We start from the raw sequence: 24658 nt of genomic DNA, 5'->3' as shown, positions 1-24658 counted from the left end.
AACCCCAGCTTTCAGAACAAGCCCTCCGCGCCTAAGGCCTCCTTCAATTACTGCAGTGATTATTTTAACCAACTTCACCAATCTTAGGTTTTCATTTCATTTCATCCCTTTGTACCGAGCGGCGGAACCCCGAGCCGCTCAGCTCCCAACCTTGGTCAAGGCTCTGCAGGCGCCGCGCACGGCTCCGGGTCACCACCGAGACCACGCTGCATGGAAGGGCACACATGGAGAGGCAACACCTTTTGAATGAATTTCATCTGCATTTGTAAAATAGGATTTCAAGTCTCGTCCAAGTTTACAAAGGAAAACCTCGTTTAAAAACCCAAGGTTAAAATAAAAGCATGGCCTTTTTAATCCAATTAGTACAAAGATCGGATGGTTGCATCAAGCATACTTCGATGACAACGCCGCTGTTCAGAGCATGCACCACGCCACTGCGGTCTTAAATTCCGCGCATGTCTCAGGGCCGTGACACCCCACCCCCCTTTTTGCCCTCCCCTGCCCCTCCCCCACCCGCCTCAGGTCCCCCCTCCCCTTAATAAACAGCATTATAAAAAGGTAAAATCTAGAGTTAGTGGCAAAATCTTCACAGTAACTTGTTAATAAAGTCGCACACGGCTGTCTGGGGCATCAGTCCACGGGTCCCTGGAAAATCAATTTGATGCAGTTCTGTTCCCCGACCAGCTGCGTGGCGCAGAAAGGGCAGGCGGCGTGGAACGCGTGAGTCCCGTGAGGCAGGGGAATCTGGGACCAGTATTTGGCGGACTTCTCGGAGCACACGTGTCCGCACGGGGTGAAAGCGTGCGTGGGGGGCCCGGCGTCCACGTAGAAGCCTGCCTCGCAGCCAAGCCAGAGCGGCACGTAGGGGCCCACAGTCCTGCACATGGGACACTCGCGCTCGTTGGCCTCCGTGTCGCTCCGGTGGCCCCAGTTGTGGTAGCCGTGCACGTGGCCGCAGCTGAGGTAGGCCCAGGGCTGCTTCTCCTCCACCACGTCCTTCCTGTTGATGCTGGGGAAGGCCAAGGTGTTGAGCCCCACGGGGCACTGCGGCCGCGCGGCGTTGATCTCCTGGCGCAGGGCTTCGATGTGCTTCTGCGTCGGGGTGTGGAACAGGCCGTCCGCCGTCCTCCAGAGGAGCGTGGCCCCGCACAGGTCGATGAGGGAGCCGTCCTGCAGGACGTTGGTCTCGCTTTCCACCTGCAACGAGGTGGACAGGCCTGGTAGAAGCACCGTGCAGCCCCGCGCTCTAACATTCTTTTCTCTGAGTAAAAATTCTCGTGCAAGTGAACACGGGCAGGCGGTCTCCCCGGGGCCTCCCTGAGAGGCTCCAGGAGGCTGTTCCTCCCTGAGCCCCGCCTGTTTCCTCACAGGGACACAGGATGGAATAGGGGTGGGCCGTCCTCGCAAACCCTAAATGTTCAATTCCTGCAGTGATTATTTTAACCAACTTCACCAATCTTAGGTTTTCATTTTTCCTCCTCGTCAATAACACTATTGCTCCTTGACCTCACGAGGGACAGGATGTGTCCCACCAGTCCAGCTGTGAAGATTCATCCTCTCTGTGACCACCTCCGACCCAGGTGCTTGTGGGACCCTGTGATAAGGACTGCAGTGGCCCAAATGATGCCTGGTGATCTTTAGCTTCCCTCAATCTGTTGTTTGTTCTGTATACCCCCTACCATCCTCCTCCCTTCCAGCAACGCTGTTTGTTTCCTAGAGTTAAGAGTCTCTGACTGTTTGCCTCCCTTTCTGACTTCTTTCCAGCAACTGCACTACTGGGTTTTTACCCCAAAGTTACAAATGCAGTGATCTGAAGGGGCACCTGCCCCCCAATGTTTATAGAAGCAATGTCCACACTAGCCAGACTATGGAAAGCGCTCAGATGTCCATTGTCCGTTGCCAGAAGACTAGATAGAGATGTGGTGTGTGTACATACATGCACACACAGTGGACTACTGGACATCAGAAAGGATGAGATTTTATCATTTACACTGATGTGGATGGAACTGGATGGTATTATGCTGAATGAAGTAAGTCAGAGAAAGAGAAAGCCTTCACTTTAAAAAGGACAGCACATAGTACACAAGTGCTTACAAGTCTGATTAACAGCTGAGGTGAAGCTGTTAGACATGGCAGGCAGAAATCCAACCATTGCTTCCATGTGCCGGGTGTGCTCTAAAGCCTGGAGCTAATACAGCTTCTCTACCATCCTGAAGAGACGTCTTCTTCACTAGCAGGAGGCAGACATGCTGGAGCTAGAAGCCAGTGAAGGTCCATAATGTGCTGCAACCGTCACGTGAGGCCACGTCCCCAAAGGGGCTAGGAGCGTGGACTTCACAGCCCATGGCCTCCGTGTGCACCCAGGCTCGGTCACGTGCTAGCTCTAACCTGGGGCGGTTACCTCAGCTACCTGTGCCTTGGTTCCCCCTTCTGGACTGGACAAGAGGAGGGTGAGCATTAAATCATACAAAGAATGTTCTTAGAACCATGTCTGGCAGGCAGTAAGCACGATGCCGATGTTTGCTACTGTTAGTTTGATGACAGGAGGTCAGAAATGCTTTTTAAAAAAGATTGCCCTTGAACAGAGATTTGAAAACATTGTTGTCAGGAACCAGTAGGTGGAAGAGAAGACGGTCCAGAAAGAGGGAGGCAAGGCCACACAGCAGGTGCACGGAGGGAGCTGCCGGCGTGCCACAGGTGACCAACAGTGGGCCTGGAGGTTCCGTCTGGCCTCCTGTGCCCAGAGGAAATGGAGGCAGTTTTCCACAGCTATAAAAGAACAGATCTCCTTTTCCAAAAGGTCACTTCAGAAGTGGGGAGGACAGACTGGATGGGTCCCACCTACTGCTTACAAGCAAGTTATCAACTTTTTAAAGTCCTGGTTTTCTCATCTGTCACTGGGAACCATGACACTGATGTCATGAGGTTGCTCTGAGCACTGCCCGAGAGAGACTTACTGTAACTCACTTGGGAGCGTCGATATGTGACACTAGGGTTATTTTTATAGCATCTAAAATTGGGTAAGGAGGTGAACTTAGCTGAATTTACTAAGTTTTACAGAGCCAGTGTAGTTTAAATACCCCAGTATTATGTGATACATTATATATCCAGTATGGGTCTGGTAGATCTAGCCTATAGTATGCTCACACCTAGCTGAAAACATAAGAAACAGGATACAATTCAAAGTCTATTCACCTGATTATGGAGGGGGTTCAGCTCCTGAAGGGGCATTTCCCCCACATTTAATTAATTATATTGATCAAGGACAAAGCTTGCTGTGATGAGAAACATGGCAGTTGTTAACACATCAGTATGATGATTCACATTAAACACTGAGTATGGTATTAATCCGAAACCTTCTACCAGCACTAGTTCCACACCAAGAACAGGAGGCATCTACTACTTTCAAAATATTCTGAATTGCCAGCAGATCACATTAGTCTCCGTATTTCTGTATTCGGTTGCAAATGTACAGGACTGCCAGAGCCCTATTCCCTAAATCTATCTCCAGACAGACCACTTACCTCAATGCTACCAGCCACAGCTACAGAACCAGAGTCCGAAATGGAAACCTAAGCTCCCAGAATCCGCAGGTGTTCACCACAGATGAACCTTCCCTGGTTAACAAGAGGGGGCTGTAGGGGGGCTGGGTCCTCTCACTGAGCCCCTCCCCACCCCGTGTTTCCCATAGTGCAAGATCAGCTGCATGGAACTCAGAAACCTTTACACCATACACTATCAGTATAGCACAATCTGGGGAAGATCTGAGGGTCTCCTATAGGGACTGACTTTAAAATTAATTGAGACTTAACACAACCCCTGAACACAGGCTATTCTGGGAGTCGTTTCTTCTCAGGTGCATGTCCCCTCCCATGACACACACAGCTGCCTGAGCTGGGTCACTGCACAATCACCGAGGATGGGCAAGAAGCTCATTCTAGAAATGTGCCCGTTGAGAAAGACAAGCCCTTCTTGGACTCCAGCGAACGCTTTCTATTTCCCAAGAAAGCAAATGCTCTGGTGTAAGCTCTCCCAGGTGAGGGCTGGCTGGGGCTCCCCACAAGAGGATACCAAACAGCAACGTGGGAGTCCAGACTCTATCAAGGAGGATAGGTTTTAATTCCATCTACTGCCATCTTCTCACTCTGGGACCCTGGGCAATATTTAACCTCTCGTGCCATACCTTCCTCATCCACAAAATGGGCAGGATTCCACTTCTCTGACAAAGCTGCCCAGATTTCATGACCTGAGGTCTCTGAAATGTTCACGTAGTGCCTGATCCAGCAACGACTTATACTGACTTCTACTGTTGCCATCATCACGCCTGAGAACCAGTTCAGCCGACCTCGGTCAGTTTTGTATGAAGTTATCCAGTGATCAGAAACAAAGTTATTTGAAAAAACTGCTTTCACAGTCTGTTCCCTATTTACAGTCTCTTGAGAAGTGTTTAAACAGATGTTATCGTATTTGCTCTGGTCTTTCTTGGAAAACACTTCTGTTTACTCAGCCAGGATGCTCTAATATTGGGCCTTGTAAAAATGCAGAAGCTGTATTTGTAGTTCAGTAATGGTATGAAATATAAATAAAAATAACAGTTCCCTACAAACAAACATCGAGTAGGGTCTAGCAAACCAGGTTAGTACTAAAGTCTCCCTCAACCCCCCAACCTCCCACCACTGCCATCTTCTTTTTCTGACTCAGTGAAACCTGTTATCATCTTGCTGAAAAATGCTAGATCACTCTATGCTTTTCTGGGCGGGGGGGGAGAAAACATTCATTCTCTCCTGTTCTAACTTCTATCCACCAATTAATGAAAAGCACTGGAGCTGCAAGTTTACTCAGAAACGTCTGGCGCTGTGCCACACAGCCATGGCAAGATCACACACCGCAAACTTCCCATTTAAGGGCTTATAATTATTCTCCACAGAAGGAAAGAGTTAAAAAGCCAACTGCTTTAGGGCATTTGGGATAAGCAGGGATATTTATAGGAAAATTTTAACATGTCAAGTCAATGCCCTCTATGAATGATTTCAAGTAAAAAGTTTTATGATTTTGGTGAATTACATAGAGAATTATGTATTAATTTCTTACAATGAACTGAAGGGGAAAAAAGCGAACTTAATTATCTTTTAGTTCCAGAAAGTCTAGTAAATAATTCCATAGTTCATAATTTTCACTAATTAGTCTTGGACAGCTCAGGATTTTTCCAAATTAGTAAAGTTTTACACGAAAAGTAAGTATGTCCTTCTTAAAGTGAATTTAAGTGGAATTTTGTAATGAAGCATATAATAAAGGATACACTATTAAGGTAGTAAGGAGGAAAAAGATAATTTTCTTCTACTATGGGAAAAGCTTAATCATGGAAGGAAATGAGCCCATGTCGTTAGCATTTTCAGGGGCTTAGGGAATTCTCATTCTTCTGGGTCAATGGTTCACAGCACTGTTACCTCCATAAAGGCTCTAGATTTCAGGGGAGAAAAATGACAGTCCCTGAGCGAGGCTCTTGTAGTGTGGTACATTTTCCAGAGTGAAGACCACTCACCAGCTTTCCTCTTTGCTGGGCTGACCTGGTTTCTCGCAGGGTGTACACGTCTCCACAGACTGAGATTTCACGCCAGACCCCAGGCTGGGACTCCTCAGTGAAGCCCCCTCGGGGATGCATCACGAGAACGCCATTAGTAGTGAGCCCATCCATGTGGCCGTCGGGGTTTTTCCATTTTGCTGCCTTTTCCTGGAGAACATACCACAGAACAGAAAAAGCATGCTAAGATTATGTTCAAAATGAAGGGATTCCAGAATTTCTTTAAAATATCCAGTACAGGCAGAAGGAAGGAAAGTGATGAATTTTCATTTTCTATTTAAAGCTAATAATCAGAAGGATAAAATATGCAATTATTCTGATAACATGAAAGTGCTAAAATGTATCATTGGATATGCATTCTATTCATCTTGGGAGCTTTAAAAAAAAAAAAAGAGAACCTGATGCCTGAGCCCTTCCTTCAGAGGTTCTTTTCTATCCAACCCCGTTACCCTGGGGAGATTCTGGAAATCTACTATGTCTTCTTCGGTTCTATTTGTGCAATCCTTTTGCCTCTTATGTATCAGTGCTTTACATGTAATCATTACCTGGGAAGTATACAGAAGGAAGGGGAAAAAAGGAGTTTTTATTAAACATGCAAAATTTAGGGGCGCCTGGGTGGCTCAGTGGTTAAAGCCTCTGCCTTCGGCTCAGGTCATGACCCCAGGGTCCTGGGATCGAGCCTCACATCGGGCTCTCTGCTCAGCAGGGAGCCTGCCTCCTCCTCCTCTCTCTCTCTGCCTGCCTCTCTGCCTACTTGTGATCTGTCAAATAAATAAAAATCTTTAAAAAAAAATTTACAGACTAAACATGCAAAATTTAAAAAAATGTTACACTAACAAGTTGGGGCCAGTGTATCTTCATAAATATCAGTGTTTATATCCTCAAAGATGGAAGGTAAAGACAGCTTGCTATAAGGGCAGGACAAATGCTCTTCGATGCCTGGGCTAGTGAGCTCTCTTTCCTGATGACAGGGCCAGCTACTGCTCACATGACTCAGGAGTCCATTCTGATTAGGATAAGCCCTCTTGCCAGTGACTGGGTTCTGGCCAATGAGACATGAGTGGGTTTTCTAGGAGCCTTCCTGTAAGGCTCCTTTGCTCTAAAGAGAGAACAAGAAGGGGGAGTGACCTCAGCCTCCAAGCAGCATGGGTTATTCCTTTCTCCTTGCTCCTTGGATTTACAACTAATCAGACATCAATAGCCAAAAAAGAGAATGGCGGTGCAGCCTCCAGATCACCTGAGAGCCATATGTCCATGCCCCTCAAAGTGGGTAGATGGCCTCACAGAAGAGGCAGTGGAGGGGAGTTGCTGGGGAGTCAGAGGTGACAAAGGCAGTGGCTGGTGGGCAGGGGGATAGCGTGACCTTTTCTGACAAAGGAGGTGGAGGGTGAAGGAGGTTGGGGGAGGTCTGCCCCATGCATGTTCTATAGCTGGAAGAACCCACTGCTGTCTCTGAGGAAAGACTGCAGTGAGTGGGGAGAGGCAAGTAAGGCAAAGAGAACTTCAGAGAACTGTCTCCTACTGTCTGCCAAAGGGTTCTGGTCCATGGACTGCTGGGAGCCCCCCCTCACCCCATCCCCTGCTCCAACTTGAGGATTCCCCCCTACCAGGCTGTGGGCACATCAAAGTCCCAAGAACTAAGTACACACCTCCCCCAGCTCTGCTGCACCCCCCATTCCTTTTCCCTTGATGCCCACTTCCAACCTCTGTGAAGTCTGCCCCCACACTCTTAAGAGAAACCAAAAATTTGTGCTATAGTGCTATCTTTGAAAAATAAAAGGCTCCTAACTACAAACATGTTGAACTGTTAGAATCAAAATAAATAGAACCTTGCCTAAATAGGGTGTTCCCTACTTTAAATGTGAAGACAGAGGCACTTTTAATCAAACATCAAGAAAAAAAATCACAGTAATATAGTATCACAAAAAGAAATTGACAATTTTCCAGCAACTGAACCCAAAGACATGGTATATTGCAATCTAATGGATAAAGAATTCAAAACAGCTGCTATGAAGAAATTTAATGAGCTACAAGAAAACTCAGGCAATACAATGACCTCAGAAATATAACTGACAAACAGAAGGAATACTTTACCAAAGGCACCGAAATTCTAAAAAAGAACCAAACAAAAGATCTCAATAAATGACATGAGGAATGCATTAGAATGCACTGGAAATAGAGCAGATCAGGTGGAAGAGAGAATTAGTAAGATGGAAGACAGGAACAGAGAAATGATTCAGATGGAAGGGAGGAGAGAATTAAGATTTAAGAAGTGAAGAAACACTACAAGAGCTAGTAGACTCCATCAGAAAAGCCAACATAAGAATAGTGAATTTTCTAGAGGGAGAAGCAAGGGGAAAAAGGACAAACAGCATACTTAAAGAAATAACTCTTGAGAACCTCCAAAACTTGGGGAAAAGAACTTGATATACAAAGTCCATGAAGCCAAAAGAACATCTTATTATCTCAATGCAAGACCTTCTCCAAGACACATTATATTAAAACTATTAAAAAGTCAATGATAAAATTTTAAAGGCAGCTAGGGCAATAAAAGATTCCTTGCAAAGGAATCCCCATCAGGCTATAAAATTTCTCAGATTAAAAACTGCCAGCCAAGAATATTCTACCCAGTAAAGTTATGCTTTAGATATGAAGGCGAATTAAAGGCTTTCCCAAACAAGAGCTGAGGGAGTTCACCATCCCTAGATCTGCCTTATATAATTGCTGAAAGGAGCTCTTCAAGCTGAAATGAAAAGACAGAGGGACACAAAACTCTGATTAAGGTGACAGAATCAGAAACGGCAACTCTTTATAAGAGTATACTAAACTCTATAATGATAGCACAAAGTTTAAAGGTGAAGAGCATTAAAAATACCTGTAATAAATAGTAAAAATAACTACAGCTACTACAACGTGGTAACAAGATCACAGCATAAAAAGACAGTTTGTGACATCAAAAACATAAAAGGAAAAGAGTAAAGGAATATTCATAGGCAAAAGAAAAATTGCTCTCAGCAGAAAAAGGACTATTTTATCTATGAGTTGTTTTATGTAAACTTCATGAAAACTACAAAGCAAAAATCTAGAGCAGAGACAAAACATTACAAGTGGGGAAAACTGAGCAAAAAGTACCATGGAAAACCACCAACGTACAGAAGCAGGTAGATATGGAAGGAAAAAAGAAACAATGGAGAGACAAAATAACCAGAAGGCAAAAGAGAAAATGACAGTGGTGAGTCCTTACATATCAATAATCACACCAACTGCAAATGCACTGAACTCACCAAAAGGCATAGAGTGGTTGGATGGATTAAAAACAACAAAAGACCCAACTATATGCTGTCCTACAGGAGATTCATCTCTGCTTTAAAGACACACATAGGCTCAAAATGAAAGGATGGAAGATGATATTACAAGCAAAAAGAATCTAAAGGAAGGTTGGTATAGTCAAATTTGTATAAGACAAAACAGATTTCAAGCCAAAAAGGGTAATAAGAGACAAAGTCAATACATAATCATAAAAGGGTCAGTATATTAAGAAAATATGATTGTGAATATATATATGTGCCCAACATCTAAGCACCAAATTATATTAAGCAAATAATAACCGATCTAAAAGAGAAATGGACTACGATATAATAATTGTAGGAGACTTCATTACCCCACTGTCAGCAACGAATAGATTTTTCAGAAAGAAAATCAACAAGGAAACACTGGAACTGAACCACACTTTAGAACAAGCAGACTTAATAGATCTATACAGAACATTCTAACCAACAGTAGCAGAACATATTTTTCTCAAGTGCACTGGAACATTCTCTAGGAGAGACAGGATAGGCCACAAAACAAATTTAGTAAGTTTAAGAAGACTAAAATCATATCAACTATCTTCCCTGACCACAGTGGTATGAACTAGAAAGTGACAATCAAAGAGAAGTGAGAAGATCTGCAAAAATGTGAAAACTAAACAACCCCCTTTTAAATAACCATTGGGTCAAAGAAGAAATCAAAAGGGGAAAAATTATCTTGAAACAATTGAAAACACAACATCAAATATTGTGAGATACAACAAAAGAAGTTCTGAGAATCTTACAGCAATAAACATGCATATTAAGAAATTAGAAAAGTCTAGGGGCGCCTGGGTGGCTCAGTTGTTGGGCTTCTGCCTTCGGCTTGGGTCATGATCCCAGGGTACTGGGATCGAGCCCCACGTCAAGCTCCCTGCTCAGCGGGAGGCCTGCTTCTCCCTCTCCCACTCCACTTGTTTGTGTTCCTTCTCTCGCTGTCTCTCTCTGTCAAATAAATAAATAAAATCTTAAAAAACAAAAGAAATTAGAAAAGTCTCAAACAAGCTAATTTTAACCTAATTTTATACTTCAAGGAACTAGAAAAAGAATAAGGCAATCCCAAAGTTAGCAGATATAAGGATTGAAGCATAAATAAATGAACTAGACACCAGAAAAACAACAGAAAAGATTAATGAAACTAAGAACTGTTCTTCAAAAAAGATAAACAAAATTGACAAACCTTTAGCTAAACTAGGAAAAAAGAAGACCCAAAATTAGATATGAAAGAGGAAACATTATACCTGGTATTATAGACATACACAGAATCATGAAAGACAGCTAGAATGTAGAAGAAAAGAAACATTCCCAGAAACACACATCTACCAAGACTAAATCAGGAAGAGTCAGAAAAGTTGAACAGCCCAATAATGAGTAAAGAGATCAAATCAGTAATTTAAACAAAATCCCAAGAAACTCCAGGACCAGACGGCTTCAACTGGAGAATTCTACCAAACATTTAAAGAAGAATTAACACCAATCCTCATCAAACTCTTCCAAAATGTTGAGGAGGAAGGAACATTTCCAAACTCATTCCTTTGATACCAAAATCAGATAAAGATACTACGAGAAAATTATAGACCAATATCCCTGATATATGTAGATGTAAAATTTCTCAAGCAAATATGAACAAATTAAAAAACGCATTAAAAGGATCATACACCATGAGCAAATGAGACTTCCCCTGAGATGCAAGGAGGGTTCAAAGTATACAAATCAATAAATGTAATACATCATATCAAGAAAATGAAAGATAATCACATGATCATCTCAATAGCCACAGAAAGAGCATTTGACAAAAAACAACATCCTTACAGAATAAAAACCCTTAACAGATTGGCTACAGAAGGAATATACCTCAACATAATCAAGTTCATATATGACAAACCTGCAGCTAAGTTTCCTCTAAGATCAGAAAGACAAGGATGCCCACGCTCACCGTTCCTACTCAATATAGTGCTACATGTCCTAGCCAGAGCAATTAGGCAAGATAAATAAATACATGGCATACAGATTGGAAAGAAAGAAGTAAAACTATTGCTTAGCACTGTTTGCTAATGATATGATCTTATATATTGAGAATTGCAAAGATTCAGTCAAAAAGCTGTTGGAATTAACGTTTTCAGGAAAGTGGCAGGACGCAAAACAAACAGAGAAGTAAGTTGCATTCCTTTACACTAATGAGGAAGCATTTGAAAAAGGCCTAAAGAAAACTATTCCACTCACAACACCATCAAGAACAGTAAAATACTTAGGAATAAATTTCACCAAGGACGTGAAAGATCTATACAATGAAAAGTACAGACTTTGCTGAAAGAAACTGAAGGCACAGACAAATGGGAAGATAGCTGAATCAGAAGAATATTGTTCAAACGGCCATACTACCCAAATCCATCTACAGATTCAACACAATCTCCATCAAAATATTAAGAGAATTCCCTACAGAAATAGAAGAAATAATCCTAAACTTTGTGTGCAACCAGGAAAGACCCCAAATAGCCAAAAAATGAAAAACAACTACCACGTGATCCAGCATTTCCACTTTAGGGCACACACTCAAAGGAAATGAAGACAGGATTTCAAGGAGATACAGGCACTCCCATGTTTATTGCATTATTCTCAATAGCCAAGATATGAAAGGCCACCCCAATGCCCATCAATGAGTGAACAGATTAAAAAACGACACTGTAAATATTATTTACCCACAAGAAAGGAGGATCTCCTTCCATTTGCAACAACGTGGATGGACCCTCAGCACATTATGCTACGCAAGTCAGAGAAAAATGATATCACGTGTATGTGGAATCTTAAAAAGTTAAGCCTAAAAAAACAGAGTAAAATTACAGTTATCAGGGATGGGATGGGGGAGGGGGTGTACAGGGAGAGAGTGGTAAGACTGATGGGTGTTTAAGGGTTCAAGCTTGTAATGAGCAGTGAATCAGCCACAGAGATCTAATGCACCGTGTTATGAATATAGCTCGTATTATTGTACTCCAGTTGTGCAATGTGGTAAATATCCAATACTGGCAATCATTTTACAACACATAAGTACAACATGGTAACATGGCTGTACACCTTATACTTACACAAGTAAGTATAAAATTGAACAAATTTGACATGTAATGTTACATGTCAAATTTATTCAATTATGAAAAGTAAATTAAAAAAAAAAAGGTAGCTCAGTCTGTTAAGCATCTGCCTTTGGTTCAGGTCATGATCCTGGGGTCCTGGGATCAAGCCCTTGGTCAGGCTTCCTGTTTTAGAGAGGAGCCTGCTTCTCCCTCTGCCCCTCCCCATTTGTGCTCTCTCTCCCTCTCTGTCAAATAAATAAATAAAATCTTAAAAAAACCCCACCAATATAAAGAGATATGGAAGAAACAGTGCCTCTGCCACCTCTTCTTCAGCTGGAAGTCTCCATGTGGCAGAGATGTATGGAAGTGTGGGAGCCATCTCTCATCCTTAAGGCAGTTTGAGGAAGCAGATCTGCCTGGGGACATGGGGGTAAGATAGAACAAACTTGCTTCCCTGGATGTCACAGAACCATTGAATTATCCAGGCCTGGGCCTGTCTTCCTTGGTGCTTCTTGTTACAGAAATAACACATTCTTGTTATTGTTTAGGCCATTAAAAATTTTTTTTATTTATTTATTTGAGAGAGAGACTGAGAGAGAGAGAGAGAGAGTGTGTGTGTACAAGCAGAGATAAAGGGGCAGAGGGGAAAGCAGACTTCCTGCTTGAGCAAGGAGCCCGTTGTGGGACTCGATCCCATGAATCTCGGAGAATGACCTGAGTGGAAGGCAGATGTTTAACTGATTGAGCCACCCAGATGCCCCTGTTTAGGCCATTTTTTAAAGGCCATTTTGAATGTTCTTTTTTTTTTTCCCTGCAAAAACATACTGATTAAAAAAAAAAAAGAAGAAGAACTATATTACAATTGTATATTCACTAAAACTTCTGGGTTTCATTTACTCGGAAGCCTCACGGAGTCAGAAGTTTTTAATCTGTTTTGTGCTATCTTATCTATGACACCTGATGTGGGACACAGCCCAATGAAAATTTTCTGAATGAAAGAATGTCACCTTTTCCTTTGAACTCTATGTAGATTTGACCATTTATTTTCTCCCACTGAAATAAACCCCTTAAATCTACTATAAATATATTCATATACATTTAAAAGAAGCAATTATTGTACACACACTTAATACAGCAAATGTAACAAGTATCAGGTAATGACTTAGTTATATTTAGATTCTTAATAACAACCTTTCAGGCTCTACATCTGAAAATTAAAATCTCCAAATCTAAGTAGAGGCATCGTGGAAAGCAAATCTTTGGCTACAATTAAATGTTATATCTGATGATAATGGGTGTTTTTCTTGAAACAGTGTCTTCAGTAATAGTACTTACTCCAAGAAATATGTTTTTGGAAGAGTCAAATCCGGCTGCGAATATCCGTGCGGTGTAAGGTTCATTCCTGTCGCAGACAATCCTGCAGGCAAACCGGGATATGGTACTTTGTGTAATCTGGGCCTCATCGTTGTTCTGACTGCCAGAAATTGTGTCTGTAACAACGAAGTCGATAGGGCTTTCTGTTGATCTGCCCACCTAAATAAATCAAATGTACTCATGACTCGTCTGAAAAATATGTCACCATATTTGGTTCACATGGAATGAGTGTTCAGGATCCCTTTAACATTTATTATTTCTGCTCTGAGGGTAAGAATTTAATGAAAAAAAAAATCAGTTCTGTTCCTTTTCTTATTTAAGGGAGATATTAGAGTAACCAATCATCAGATTTTAAATATTAAGAGAAGAGCTAAATTTTTTATTCTGGAGAAAAACATTAGATCTTGCTTCCTCCTACCCCCCAACAGATTGTAATCTCTTAGATTACGTGAAAACATTACTTTAACACAGCAAATTACTCTCTACCCCACTCACCCTGCCCCCCCTATTTCCAGATGGAAAAAACCCAAGATTTTAAAGAAAGCCAACAAACAAAGGAATTCTTGCCCAGCAGCAGGGATTGGTTTTCCACACTAAGTACGTCTACCAGTGACTCATGGCATAGAGCAAGAACAGCCCTGATCCAGACACAGATCAAATGCCTGTTGCCATTATTCAGTGTAAACGAAAATGATGTAAAGGGAAATACAAGTTAGCCCAAAGTTTGGGATGCAGTCAGATGAAAGGTTCAAAAAGTTGGTCTTAACATTTCAATTTTGGATTGGGAAAAAAAAAAAAAAATCTCTTTTGGGAAAGTCTAAAAACCTGCCAATAGCATTATGTTGACTTACTTCTTTGGTAAGATTAAATGCTTCCAGAAAGAATATATTTCATTTGGAAGAGCTTAAAGTTCTTTAAAAAAAAAGGTGTTCATACTTAATAAATACCAAAAAGATGGGTACTGCTCTGTCCTGTGAAGTAGGAAAAGTATTTGTTTACAAATGCAAAATCCTCAAGATAAAATATCAAAACATTTTGTAATGTTGTTCTATAAATCTCTGACCAGAAAACAATGATACATATTATTTATATACCATTGAGACGTTTCAAATTAAAATCATTTATATGTAAACAAATCATTTCTCACTAAATAGGACATCACTGTTGTTTCCTAACACTAGTGACTTTGATTCAGAAGCTGATTAGGGGAGGGACACAGGGAGCCCCCAGACAGACGTGTATGCAAAGACCCCCAAAAGTCAATTTCTCAGGTATCTTAATCCTGATCACAAAATTCTATCTAAAATATAAGATGTAGTATATTTTTCATCCAAAGAGGTAAGAGTGAAAAAATATATATTATCTTGCATCATTTAGGTCAAAATATTTCCTTTCCAGAAAATTATTAACTTTCTTTTGTAAACTCACACATTTTCATGCACAGATTATCTTTATTAAGCCAACAGACAACAGACATCTCTTCTCTCTCTCTCTTTTTTTAAAAACTCTTAATTTTTTGTCCTAATGAAATGTGCCTGGAATAAAGTAGACTTCTGGATTCACTGAAACTCATTGATGTGAAAAGATGCACATTGCCTGAATGTATGCGTTTCAGGTTTAGAAAACATAGAACTTGTTAAAAAACACAACATAAAATCTAAATTAAAAGACATTATAAATCTTATACAAATCATCTTTCTAAGGTTGGATCTTCCCTTGGCTAGATTCATTGAAAAGCTGGGTATGTGACTCAGAAGCTCTGATTCAGTCTGTTTTTTTTTTTTAAGCTATTCTCTTAGCTACTTTCAGGCGTACAATACAGTATTATTAACTATAATCACCATGCTGTACATTAGATCCCCAGAACCTATTCATCTTACAGCAGGAAGTTTGTACTCTGTGACCAACACTTCTCTATCTTCCCCATCCCCTCAGCCCCTGGTAACTCCCATGCTAGTCTCTTCTTCTACAGTTTTGACTTTGTTGTTTAGATTCCACATATAAGTGATACACAGTATTTGTCTTTGAGTTATTTCACTTTAAAGAGATTTTTTAAACTAGAAAGTAACAAATACTTAATGTAAAAGATTTCACAAATACAGAAAAAAAAAATACCATAAAGGCTTCTCTAAACTCAGGAATCAACTTGTCCTGAACCGCTAAGCTTAGGAGTGAAATGTGGAAAGTTCTACAATTGCCTAGCGCTCTCACAAAGACAAAGTCCCTGACTACCTTCTGTCACCTCCACAGAAGAAGACAAAGTCTCTTTAAGCTCTGTTAGAAGCGCAAAGCTAAGACCATGCTCGAGTAGAATGTCACACAACTGTTACTGTCTACAAAGATTACTCTCTTCGGGAAAGGCCATGTTGCTTTCATCCCAGTGTATTAAATGAATGTCCTGATGAGTTAACGGAAATGGGCTATAACGCATGACATTTTAGTCCAACCGGAACATACTGCTAGGATCGATTATTGCAAGTCATGATACTTATCTGATTGGTCATGTTCGATTTCTCAATTTACTTCCCCTTAAGTCTAACCTGTGGTGTGCCACCAGTATAATTTTATACTTTTGGATACAAACCTCATGTTCTTTTTGCCAGAAAAAAAAAAAAAGTAAGCTATTTTCCTACTGAAAATTCACCCGATGTGCAAAACTTGGAACCCATCCTTTTGGGTGCTGGATCAACTCTACATCATCTTAAGGGCGGTCATGTAGACAAAGAAAGATGGTTCTGAATTCTGTCTGGTGATCATTCAGTGCTGATTCTCATATAGTAGCCTGAGGGAGGATTTTACTGACACCACACGCATATATGAGAAAAGTTTGGTTTTGTCTGGTTGTCAGTCCAATTCAGTGCAGGTAAGATGGCACAGAAACACCTGAAAGGGCCTCCCTCACCTTTCCTGGACCAATGGTACTCCTACCCCTGCATCTGTAACCTTATTTCCTAACTTCCTTCCAATGACAAGGAAGAAATATCACTGCTCCTACTCAAGACCGATCTTTCTACTGATGCCTGGGGTCTCAGTATTCTTCCCTTCCCAAGGATTCTGCTCCTGACACTATCCCTTCTCTCTCCCAAATCATCCACTTCTCTCTCTCTACTACTAGATCTTATCATCGGCTATCAAACACATTCTAGAGCTTCTCAAACTCTGTGACTCTGCGGGGGCGGGGGGTGGTGGTGTTTTAAAGGACCAATTTGTTTTTTAAATTTCAGCCTGTCACTGATTCATTTTAAAAGTACAATCAAAATGAGTATCAGAAAAATGATCACCTGCTTAGAGGTTTCAGGTAATATAAAAAGTGTTGTACATTTCCAAACTCCTCCTCGCCATTTCCCACCCAGCTCACTCTGTGCTATTAGCAGACACTTGGCCGCTCAGTTGAGGATACTCTGAACAGCATTGTTCTAGAGTAGTCTCTCACCTTAAAAAACACATTCCTTCACTTGCAAACGTCCTCAAGCTACAGGCCCATTTCTCTGATTCACTTAGTGGCAAACTTCTTGAAAAATCTGTCACTAGTTACTACCCTCCCATTTCCTTACTCATGCCCTTCACTTCTCTCCTCAGCTGGCCCCATGGGGTGTTTCTACCCCAGAGCCCCACTGACAGCACTCTCGCACAGGTTTCCAGGGCACATAACTGGTATCCTGGCATATCTGTACCTGGTATTAGAATAATGAAACTCTTACAGGCTAGTTGGCAAATAGACCCCTTCCCTGCACTTTCTGTTCTCTTCCTATGTAATACCATCAAATTCCATTATTAGCCAAAAAGCCCTGATCTCTACCCAGAACTTCAGTCTCCACTTGGGGGTCTAATAAGCATCTCAAATGTAACATGTTCTAAACAGAACCTGGATTCCTCCTTCAACCCCTAGATTCCCCAGGTCAACGACCGACATCCGATCTACTCAAACTAAAAATCAATACCAAAGAATTAGCCTTGATCCTTTATTTTCCTCCACACCCACATTTAACCCTGCCTGTCAACGCTCCCTCCAAACACGGTTTCCATCCTTCCATTTCTCTCCACCTTAGTTCCTGCTTCTGGGAGCTCCTCCTCGGACTGCATTACCCTCATCTCCAAACTGGTCTCCCTGTTTTCACATGTGATATTTCCATTCTTGTCTAGACAGTACTTGAAGGTATCTCTCAGAAATGTAAATCAGATTATACCTCTCCCTTGCTTAATCCTCCAATTTTATTGCTTGGCCTAAGGGCTCCACCTCTCCAAGCTCATTTCATTTCACTGACCTCCTCCTTCACCCTGCTCCTTCCTGGGGGCCATGGCACCTGCTCCTGCTGCTGCTTCATTTGTGGTCTGTTTCCCTCCTCTAGAATGCAGGCTCCATGAGAGGGGAGCCTGGGCTGCCTCCCTCCAGTAACTAGATGAGTATCTGATACACAGCAGGTGCTCGAGAAATGAAACTGACGCATGGATGATTAGGACAGTGACCCTGAACCCTGGGAGAGAGGCAGGTATCATGTTTCAAGAAATAACTGTCACATTTTTCTCACCTAGGTGGGTGCTAACACGATGTTACCATCTAAAAGTAGTGTAAGACACCTAAATTAAAAACCAAACAAACAAAACCAAAACTGTAAGGTCCAGCAACACCCAGGATCAGAGACTATGAAACTGAGCAATGTTCAAGGCCTTTGGTTTCCTTACCCCAAGGAACAGGATGGATTTGGCATCACACCTCCCTTTAGGGGCCTTGTAAAACATTTCGTCACTTCCTGTGACAATTTTTAATATTTTGCTCTCTCAAAAGCTACACTCTTTTTTTCTGTCCTTTATTTACACCCATTCTAGAAAATAACTACTATGAAATTGTTGCTATACCAGCTCGGACTTTCTCACACTTAACCCATCTCTTAAATTCCGATCAAACTGATACTTTTTTCCCCAGGCAATAATATTTTTGAGCTCTGAGCCTACTCTCTGTTTCCACCGTGGGAAAGGCAGCACAAGGCCCTTCTCTGGTTTGGTCTGATGTTCTGCTTTTAAATGCTCAATTAGCCTAGAAATCATTTTAAAGAATAATGGCTACAATGACCAGCCCTCAACACCAAGGTCCATGCTTGAGAAATAGGAATGGTACAGTGTTTTTGCTCAGAAACCTTTCTCAATGATAGGTTGGGGACACAAAAATGTGTAAAAGGAAGAAAAAATTAAAACAAGCTTGATTTTTCAGGATCTTCTAAGAGTTACTTAATTCTACTCTGCTTAGAGTGATCTGATATTAATCCTCCAATATGTCTAGTTATTTTGCAAGTGGAATCAGATTATTTTAGTAAAAACAAATGTGTTCTGTTTCCTTAGCAAATCAATAAATCCTTGTTGAATTACCATGCTTCATTTAAAGAGGTCGACCTGGTACTATGTAGGAATGTAGAACTCAGCAGACATAAATCTTACAGCTGCCACTAACACCTTCTCTGCCCTTAGTACTAGTCACCTTTCCTTTCAAAGACCCAGATTTCCCAGCTATGGAAGGTAAGTGGATAGTATAGTGTAGTTCGGCATTTCTCAGCACAGTCTATGAACCTCCCAGGGTCCCTGAGACCTTTTCTAAGGACCAGGTCCATGAAGCCAAAATTGCTTTCATAATAATACAAACATGCTGTTGGCCTTTTCCACTGTGCTAACATTTATCCTAATGGCGCTAAGGCGATCAAGTGCTTTCATGGCAATCAAACCAGTGGCACCAAACTGTATTAATGGCCTCTGTATTCTTTATCGGCATGCACTTGCAGTTAAAAATAATGCTAGTTTCACTTAAGTATGCTTTTGGTGAAGTAGTAAAAAATTACTTTTATTAAATATTGGGCCTTTCACATAATCATCTATATAATGAAACGGAAAATGTGCAAAAAAGCATTTAGAAGTTTATTAACAGTATGGAGGTTCCTTAAAAAATTAAAAATCAAACTGCCATGTGATTCAGGAATCCTGTTCCTGGGTATTTATCAAAGTAAACGCTGAAATCTGGCTCTCAAAGAGAGATCTGCTCCCCACGTTCACTGTAGCGTTATTTACAATAGCCAAGGTATAGAAACAACCTAAATGTCCACCAGTGGGTGAGTAGATAAAGAAAATGTGGTAAAACATCCAGTAGGATACTATTCAGCCTTCAAAACAAGGAAATCCTGCCACAAGCAACAGCGTGGATGAGCCCAGAGGACATTACAGTGCTGCAGGATTCCAGTTACAGGAGGTACCTAAAGCAGTCAAATGGAAAGTGAGCATGGCGGTTGCCAGGGGCTGGGGGGTTGGAGGGAAGTGGGAACCACTGTTCAACAGGTCCAAAGTTTCAGTTCCGCAAGACGAAGTTCCAAAGATGCGCTGTCTAGTGCTGTGCCTTCGGTAAAATACCGCACTGTGTGTTTAATTTGTCAAGAGGATGGATCTCATGTTAAGATTCTCATGAATCTTTCATTCATTCTGCACTTGCAGAGATGAGAAGGAAGAAAGTGAGCCATGGGAGTGAAATGTGTACCACAGTGAAGAGTACGCGATCTCTGTCACAACAAGTCACCACAGAACAGTGATGAAATTGCAGGGGCCTCCGCAGTGAAGTGTTGATTTTAAAGTGGTAAAAAAATGTATCACGACAACTGTAAAAATGTTCTTGATGTGCTTTTTTCGGTGTTGAGACTCTGCTCTCTAGGGTAAAACGTGTGTCAAGAAAACTTTCTACGTAAAAAAAATCTTGTTAAGTAGAAGATTAATAATTTTGGAAAGTTAATTAAAAATTATTTTGAAGTCCCGTAAAATTATCAGCAGGAAAACGTATGCATATACATATTTTGGAAGGGATTTTCTCTGGTAGAATGAGAAGAAAAAATATTTAGAATATTATAAAATGGAATTGCATGAGGAGTAAAACCACTGTTAATATTTTGCTTAAATAGGATAAATCTTACTTTTGAGGCACTTAAATAATTGTCTACATCTATGACTACGAGTCTAGGACTGTTTAAATTTACTATTTGTTTTTAATTTTTTAAAGAAGATTTTATTTATTTATTTGAGAGAAAGAAGAGTGTGTGCGCACATGGGAGAGGAGCAGAGGAAGAGGGAGAGAAGCAGGCTCCTCGCTGAGCAGGGAGACTGATGCAGGTCCTGACCCCAGGACCTAATCATGACCTGAGCCAAAGGCAGATGTTTAACCCACTGAGCCACCCAGGTGCCCGTTTAGCTTTTTAAAAAATAGCTAACACAGGGGTGCCTGGGTGGCTCAGTGGGTTAAAGCCTCTCCTCTGGCTTAGGTCATGATCTCAGGGTCCTGGGTTGGGTTCTCTGCTCAGCAGAGAGCTGATTCCTCCTCTCTCTCTGCCTGCCTCTCTGCCTACTTGTGATCTCTCTGTCAAATAAACAAATAAAATCTTTAAAAAAAAAGAAAAAACTAACACATTGACACAGTTCAAAAATCATATATGAAATACCTCCCTGTGTACCACCTGCCTGATTCTTCTCCCCACAAAGGCAACTGGTTTAATAATAATGTCTTATTCATCCTCTTGGAGCTTTTTAATACATACACGCATTATTTAAATCATTTAATTATGCTAATATTTAATAATATACTATTAATATTTAATATATTTAATAACTTAAATTTATTAACATTGAAGATTAAGTAATCTTAATTGAATATATTATCAATGGCTCGATATAATAACATTAATATTTAACTCATTAAATAAATAAAATAAAATAGAAAAATAAAAACTCATTAAATGGAGCTCTTCCCATGTCCATACATAAAGCTTTTTCTTGTTCTGTTTTACAGACTTGGGAGGCCTCCTTCCACTATATGGCTGTACCTGAAATTACCGAGTGGGGCCCCTACAGAATGACATTTATGTTGCTTATGATCTTATGCTAGTATTATTATTTTTTATTTAAATTCAATTAGTAATCTTTTGCTATTAAACCTTGCTTTGAGCAATGACTTGGTAAAAATGTCATTCTGCATGTACATAGGGGTATCTCTGGGGTCAATCTCTAGAAAGAGAAGAATTTTAGAAAGAAGAACTGAGTCAAAGAGTGTAAGCATTTTACATTTTTCACAAGCATTTCCAAATCACTGCCCCACTGAGGTCATACCAGTTTAAAGGACTAGGAGAGGGTTTCCTCACATTTCTGACAAAATTGTGTAGATTTTTCCCTATCTAATAAGTGGAAATTAAAATCTTTGTGTGATTTGAATTCACATTTCTCTTTTTATAAGCCAGATTGAGGATATTTTCTTATTTTTCACGGTTCCTTATTTCCCCTTTTTGATATTATCTGGAATACTGTTCTGACACCTGTTTCAATATCATTCATTTAATAATTTAACATTCCATATAGAAATGCAAAGCCTCATGGTTCCCCATTTGAGTTTGCTTTTTTCCTCATTAGCCTTAATTTTTTAAGTAGTTTTAACATACCAAATCTTAGATATATTGTTAATTCTCTTCTTAAACTGATGAATTTTTTTCTATTATTATTTCCTTCTGTTTTCTTTTGATGTATTTTTGGACTTTTTATTATATACCATTAAAGCTAGTCATGAGCCTGTTCTGTATTTTCTTATTATCATTTTTTAGAGAACTCTTGGAGACCAATGTTTAGTTCCTTGTTCCCTCCTTCCTTCTATAATGGAAGCACTTCAGATTTTTTTTACATTTTCTTCTGAATATGCAGTCAGTCACATCTCATGAGTTTTGCTACATAACGTTCCCACAGTAATTTTTTAAAAGACCTAATAATTGCAGTACTGATGTCTGCATTTCTGATTCAAGTGTTATTTAGGAGGTTTTTCAACATGTTGGCTTTTCAAAGTGGTTGGTTTTTAAAATTTTTATGATTGTTATTAATGGGTATTTTTACTGCAGTGAGACCTAAGAATGTAGCTTTTATCATTTCTGTCTGCAGTTTTAGAATCAAGTTTTTTTTCCCCTTAGTCTTCCAAAAGCCACATAGGAATTAGATTTTATATTATCCTCTCTGCTTTCTCCTTGTACATCACCAAACACTACTGTGCTAGTTCTGATGACATATTGAAATGCAGAACTGAAGGAGAGTGTGTGAGAATTTCCATGAGGAAAAGAGAAGTGTGTCATGGGGACATCACGGACAGCAGGGCACCTATGGTAAAGTAGTATTTACTACCACACCGTGTAGGTCAAAGGAGCTAGGAGCATGGCTCTTAAAAGTTCTCATTCCCGGAGAAAAGCTGTCTAACTCCGTGTGGTGGCAACTGTTAACTGGCCTTCTGTGGTGATTACTTTGCCATAGGCACAAGTATGGAACCGTTACATGATACCCCTGAAACTGACGTCATGTTAATGATACCACATCCGAAAGAAAAATAAAGATGTTACCTGAAACATATCCGTATCTTTATCATGCGTGTACTCCACCACCACAGTCTGATTCCTTGACAGAGTGTACGATATACTGTGTTGACCTTTGCAGCTGATAGCCTAATAATGAAATAAACACATACAAAAATTCAATAAAATCTCATTTCAGCCACTTAACTGCAATTCTGCTCGTAGTTAACAAATATCACTCTTCCAGCAAAACCAGTACAAGCCAACTTTTTTTTTTTTTTTTTTTTTAAGTCAGAGCCTGTCCCTGGGGAGCCTGGGTGGCTCAGTCAAGTGTCAGACTCTTGATTTCCAGCTCAGGTCATGATTTTAGGGTCGTGAGGATTCTTTCTTCTTCTCCTTCTGCCCCTCCCCTGCTCACCCTCTCTTTCTCTAAATAAATAAATAAAATCTTGAAAAAAAAAAGTCGGAATCTATCCCTGTGCTGTGCCCTGAATTATAGAGAAACTAACAGTCACAACTCTGATTTTACTCAACACCTTTAGTATGAGCAATATTTAAGTCAAATCAAAGTTAATTTACTAGTTTGCAAGATTTGATTTAATCATATTTCTGGAAAAACATACAGTTTCTCCATATTGCCTTAACTCACTGATTGAATTTTTAGATTAATCGTGTTTATTTAAAAATTTAAAATTTATTTCAACACTACAGCAGTTAGTTAAGTCAATGACATTTTGTTATATTTTCCCCATGCAATAGAGATTGTAATCTAGCAAAAAAAAAAAAAAAAAAAAAGTCATTGAAAAAATATAAGTGTTCTGTAAGGATTTCTATACATTATTCTAGCCAGTGATAATCATACAAGATTTACGTAAGATGGAGAACAGAGCATAAGTAGTTGCTTAACCCAGACATTTACTAACTTAATAAATAAGGAAGCTAAGTTAATTTTATCTTTTCTATTTTTAGAGTTGAGCTAATAGCCTTTTTCAAAGAACCTAAAAACCAGTAAGACAATATTCCTATTTTCTCCATAATGATATATTTGAACACATCTTAAGCTGTGGTCACACACTTTTAATACTTCCAAATTAACGAAGAAGTTGATTTAAATTGTACTCCAAATTATTTCAATTACATTTTATCCATTCCACTTCAACCTAATTTATCTTCATTTCTACGCTTTTACATTAAGTATAATAAATAAAATTTTAATGAGCCTTTCTATTAAACATTTATTGAATAATGACACTGTATGAGGACCAAGAAAGCATTTGGAAGTAGCTGGACATATAAAGCATGTTAATGAAATTGTACTCTGAACATTTATATTTGACTAACATAATTGCTTAAAGCAAAAAGTAGTACAACATTCCAAATCAACTTTGAAGTTAGCCTGGTTAATCTCATGGTTATTTAATCATCTGCCCTGAGGAGCTTCGTGACTGTTTTGTACTACGTGCTTCTTTAAGACAATACAAGTATTGGAAATAATTTAAATATTTAATATGGCCAGAAATCTAAAAAAGACTTCTTAGACTACTCAACTCCAGTAACAAAAATAGTCTTAAATTTTCATTGGTCTGAGTCAGATAAATCTAATGGCCTTGATATAAGTGACATTTTTTGAAAGCCAAACTAATAGCTATTTTCAAGATAAATGGATGTTTATATTACAGTTAGGTGAAATAAATAAAACTTAAAAAAACAATTTTATTAAACTCAAACTTCTAAAACTAACAATCAGGGGGTGATCATTTATAAACTAATTTTAGGTTTCCTTAAAAAAGTGCCTGTTGGGGGCGCCTGGGTGGCTCAGTGGGTTAAAGTCTCTGCCTTCGGCTCAGGTCATGATCCCAGGCCCAGGACCCTGCTCGGCAGGGAGCCTAGCCTGCTTCCTCTTCTCTCAAATAAATAAATAAAATCTTAAAAAAAAAAAAAGTGCTT

At 40.1% G+C, this 24658-nt stretch overlaps 1 protein-coding gene across 1 annotated transcript in view; it reads right to left on the bottom strand.

The window, feature by feature from the left end:
• Positions 1–468: 468 nt before the first annotated feature.
• Positions 469–24658, bottom strand: part of LOC111140302 (pellino E3 ubiquitin protein ligase family member 2) — a 200326-nt gene continuing 176136 nt past the window's right edge. The window contains exons 3-6 of the mRNA XM_022492592.1: positions 22760–22861; positions 13332–13529; positions 5543–5731; positions 469–1197 (exon numbers count right to left, since the gene is read on the bottom strand). Coding sequence (XP_022348300.1) covers positions 631–1197; positions 5543–5731; positions 13332–13529; positions 22760–22861 — 1056 coding nt within the window. The 3' untranslated portion in view covers positions 469–630. The remainder of the gene's footprint in view (positions 1198–5542; positions 5732–13331; positions 13530–22759; positions 22862–24658) is intronic.

Source organism: Enhydra lutris, unplaced genomic scaffold (assembly GCF_002288905.1).
Source record: "Enhydra lutris kenyoni isolate GAN:26980312 unplaced genomic scaffold, ASM228890v2 scaffoldscaffold4, whole genome shotgun sequence".
NCBI classification, from domain to species: domain Eukaryota; kingdom Metazoa; phylum Chordata; class Mammalia; order Carnivora; family Mustelidae; genus Enhydra; species Enhydra lutris.
Note: the sequence above shows the minus strand (reverse complement) of the source record. Positions and strands in the feature narration are given on the sequence as shown.